General features: G+C 50.7%; 1 protein-coding gene across 1 annotated transcript in view; it reads right to left on the bottom strand.

Moving 5' to 3' along the window:
• Nucleotides 1–127: 127 nt before the first annotated feature.
• Nucleotides 128–4,056, bottom strand: part of LOH12CR1 (loss of heterozygosity, 12, chromosomal region 1) — a gene marked incomplete at its 5' end in the record, with an annotated part of 16,526 nt that continues 12,597 nt past the window's right edge. The window contains one exon of the mRNA XM_010189840.1: nucleotides 128–358. Within this exon, the coding sequence (XP_010188142.1) occupies nucleotides 128–358 (231 nt within the window). The remainder of the gene's footprint in view (nucleotides 359–4,056) is intronic.

Raw genomic sequence — 4,056 nt, 5'->3', positions numbered from 1 at the left:
ACTCCGCTCTCCCCCCAATGCCCTGGCAGGCAGCGCTGCCATCCTCCAACATCTGCCAGCCCGGCCCCTCGGAAGCACGCCTGTGCCGAAGAACGCTGGGGTGAGGAGGGGGAGGCTGGCGGGTCGGCTAAGACTTCAGCTCCCGGTCGGGTTTCATGCTGAAGGGCTCCAGCCGCTCGCTCTCCGGCAGCATGCTGTTCAGCCGCTCCATCAGCGGGACGGTCTGGTCGATGCCCATCTGTATCCGGCGCAGGATAGCAGACATCTCGTTGACCTTCTGGATCTGCTCCGCATACTTGGCATATTTCTTCTGGCGCTCCTGCATGAAGCTATAAAGAGTTTCCACCGAGAGGTCCATCTGTTGGAAAAACAACAAGCAGAGCGAGGCACATTAGGCCGACTGTCACCACAGGCCTTTCAGCACGTCGTCCTTCCTAAAAGCAACCAAGCAGCACGTTAGACACCCCACTGGAGCTGCCGGCCAGGTACAGACAGGCTCCTCTGTTGGGATATGACAAGTTTGTAATGAAACAGGATCATTCACAGCTACACACCAGGGAGGACACAGGACCACCTCACTTCTACATCCAAAGGCTGAGTATTCAATCAGAAAATCCTTTATTTACAGGGCTGAAAGGCAAGAGGTGCTGCCAGGGATTTCCCAATAAACTATATGCATATCCTTCAAGTTATCCAAACCCAGGGAACTCATGGTCTCTGCCTACACCTGTAGTGTGTTTTCAGTGGAGATCATTCATTTGCAAGCATTAAGCTCTACCACAGTTGCCAGTGCTAATTTCACAGCTTAGCTAGGTTACTCTGTGACTAAGTCACCGCTGTTATTTACCATCGTTGTCTGGAAAAGCCCTGCCTTGGGAAAGAACCACAGTGGATTGCTAATGTCCCTGGTTTCCCCAAACCCTTAAAATAAATGTGTTATGAGTGACCCCAGGAGAGACATTAAGTACATCAGCCATGCAATTAAACACAGTAAGTACCCAAACACAGCTCAAGCGTGATGACAATGACAGGAACTGCGGTGCTATTCCTGCCATTGAGTGACAAAGGTGGCCTTTATAGTTCACAGCCCCACTTTCTCTTCAGCCAGACCTGTAAACTCCAGAATCCAATAGCTGCTAGTACTGCACGCACGTGAGCCAAGTCAGATGGTTTAAGCTGTTTCACACGTTGTAAGATGTACCATATATTCAGAGCTCGGTAACCGATCTGCTCCAATCCCTCAAGCTTGGTTGCTTTACCTTGCGGTAGCCGTGCCTGACAACCCCAGTCGCTCCAGCATGATGGCCCTTCAAACTGGTACATCTGAGTGGTTGGAGCACACCCTGCAACCACGCTTTGCCGTGGTGGAAAGCAGTTTTAGCCCACTGTCTCCTCCCTCCTCCTATCACTGCTTTTTCAAACCTCTCCCCATCTTACTGCCCCCATGCTGAAGCAGCCTCAGGGAATCACTGCTGAGGACTCCTGCTCTACCAGGAGCCCCAGGTTCAAACAACATCCCTCATTTTAACTATGTGACAGAGTCAACCCATTTGGTGGAGGACAGTGACTGTAGCTGTCATCATGGACAACACAAATTTATTGGCACGTTGCTAAAAACCAAACTGTGCAGACCAGATCTGACTTACGCAGTACTTCACAGACAGGCACAGTCCTGACCAGCACACCGTGGTGCAGGGCTGTAAGGGAGAGGCTGCAGCAAGGGAAGGATTGGGTGGAAGTGGTGCAAAGCTGGAAGGGGGATCCCCTACCACAGAAAAGTCTCACCTGAGCAAGCACTGCCGTCCCGCTGGCTGCAGGGTAGCTGTGCTTGCTGACAAACGTCCCTTTCAAGCCCTGGGGAAGCGGTCAAGACAAAAACAGTCTGGCAAGAAAATATTTTATTGAGAAACCTAAGTTATAAACAGCATTGAAAACAAGCACACAAGTTTCCGCTGAACTGTCATGGGGATTAGGAAGCTTTTTTCCCCCCCTATCATCTTCATCAGAGCTGGATATAGTACCAATTAACCTTTTATTTCGTCTGTACTTTCTAGTGCTCTCAGGCCAAATTCTTCCTCTTTGCCTGTGTGCTTTCCTGTGAATTCCTCCCTCCACGCTTTCATGCACAGGACAAAATAAAAATCAGCAGAGCAGGAAACTCCAAATAGAGTGGAAACAATTTAAGCCTACACAGGGGTTTCTATTAAAACCTTCAGCTTAATAATTTAGTAGCTTGGCTCTAGCTCTGTAAATTGGAGTGTGTAAAAAGCAGACCACCACTAGGTCTGCACGGGATGGAAGTAAATTCAATCCAGCGCCTAAAAACACCCTACCTAATGAGGGATGGTGGCACGGAGCAGCAGCCAGTCAGAAACCTGCCAAAAGCCAGCACACGCCTCATTAAACCAAGCAGCGCCGGGACCCAGGCACAAACTTCCCCTGGTGCCGAGGTTCTCCACAGGCGGCTCCTCCACACAGCCCCACAGCGCTGTGCAAGAGGCAAAGCGCACGTCTACCAAGCTCTGAAAGCAAAACCCCAAAGGCCCCCTTTTTCTGAAAGTCCATTCCAATAATTTTCATTTGTTGACTTTTAGGCTCCTTGTGTAAATCCCAGTTACATCCACTTACTGGAGGGGAACATGGGGAGAAGCTCAAGCTGACCTGCAAAAGGCTGAAGAAACACAGAGCGGCCTCCCAGGCTCTTTGCTACTTTTGGACACATTCACAATGGCTATAAAAAAAGCTGCCTCCCAAGAAAGAGAAAGGGTGGAAGTGAGCGCTTCCTATGGTTTCCCTACTCCAGGCACTCCAGTTTGCCTGCTGTGGGAGGCCACGGCAGCTGCACAGCCAGCAACACAAGCAGGGCTGAAGCTGAGTAACTGGGAGGAAAGGCCAATTTTTACTCAGACTGAACCTGGTCTTTTTAACTAGGGGGGGAAAAAAAGTCCCAAACCCAAACCCTATGTGTTAACTCCTGTATATAAATGCCAATGCCTCTTTGCAGCTTTCCTTGAAGCGGGCCTAAATACACACTTACATCCTTCCTGCCTCCTCCTCCTCCAAGCCAGCTCCCTCCAGTGCCAGACCTTGTGCTTTTACCTCTCCTGGCATGCAACCCCGCTCCTCTGGTGCTCAGACGGGGCCTTCAGCTGCAGGATGCAGAGAGTCAGCCCTATTTACCCACCACAGGGACTAAAACTGTCCTTGGGGAATCTGCGATGAACAGGGAAGGCACATAAGAATCTGCTTAATTCCCTGCTATTTAATTCCATACAGCAGCAATAAAAAGCATCTGGAGAAGGGGAGCTTAGGCAAAGAGCCTGCTCCCTTGCTTACAGCCAAGCAGTCCATGCTTTTCAAGACACCCTCAAGGGTCAGATGAGCCAACCTGCCCTCTCTGAGCAGCTCCCATCAGCCTGACATGAGGTCCTGCCACAAGTCCTCTTTCAGAAAAACCAAACTGCTCAGCCTTCTTACCCATCCCTGGCTGAGGTCTCTGGGAAGCCCAGCACGATGCCTCAGAGCCAGCAGTGCCCCACAACCATCTGCAAGTGTTTATTTGAGCCGTTGCTTCTGCTCCACTTGCTCGAGATTCCTACTACACCAGGCCCCCACAGATGCAGGCAACTCCCCCATCAGCAGGTCACCACCCTGTACCCATAAGCCACGACAGATGTGGAGTGTGTCATCACCAGCCCCTCGCCCCTCCATGGCTTCACCACTGAGGCCTCACAGCCATCAATTTCTCCTTCAAACATCACCACTGAGCACTATCATCATCCCCAACTTACAGGCACATAAAAGCCTAGAGAGTCAAAAGACCAGACCCAAAGCCTGTTAAGAAGCAACTGAACAGATGCAGAGGGCAGAGCCCAGCACATGAGGTTCTGCTCCTAATTCTCGTCAAAGGGAGAGGTTCTGCCCAGCCTGGTCTTGAGGGAAAAAAAGACATGGTCTGAGTGAAGGGCTGAGGGCTCCCAGTACATGTTTTATTTCTTTCCAAAAATAATTCCTCCAGTTAAAGCAGCAAACCTGAGGCTGGACATGCCCAGAGTA

This window comes from Mesitornis unicolor, unplaced genomic scaffold (assembly GCF_000695765.1).
Source record: "Mesitornis unicolor isolate BGI_N332 unplaced genomic scaffold, ASM69576v1 scaffold45708, whole genome shotgun sequence".
NCBI lineage: Eukaryota > Metazoa > Chordata > Aves > Mesitornithiformes > Mesitornithidae > Mesitornis > Mesitornis unicolor.
Note: the sequence above shows the minus strand (reverse complement) of the source record. Positions and strands in the feature narration are given on the sequence as shown.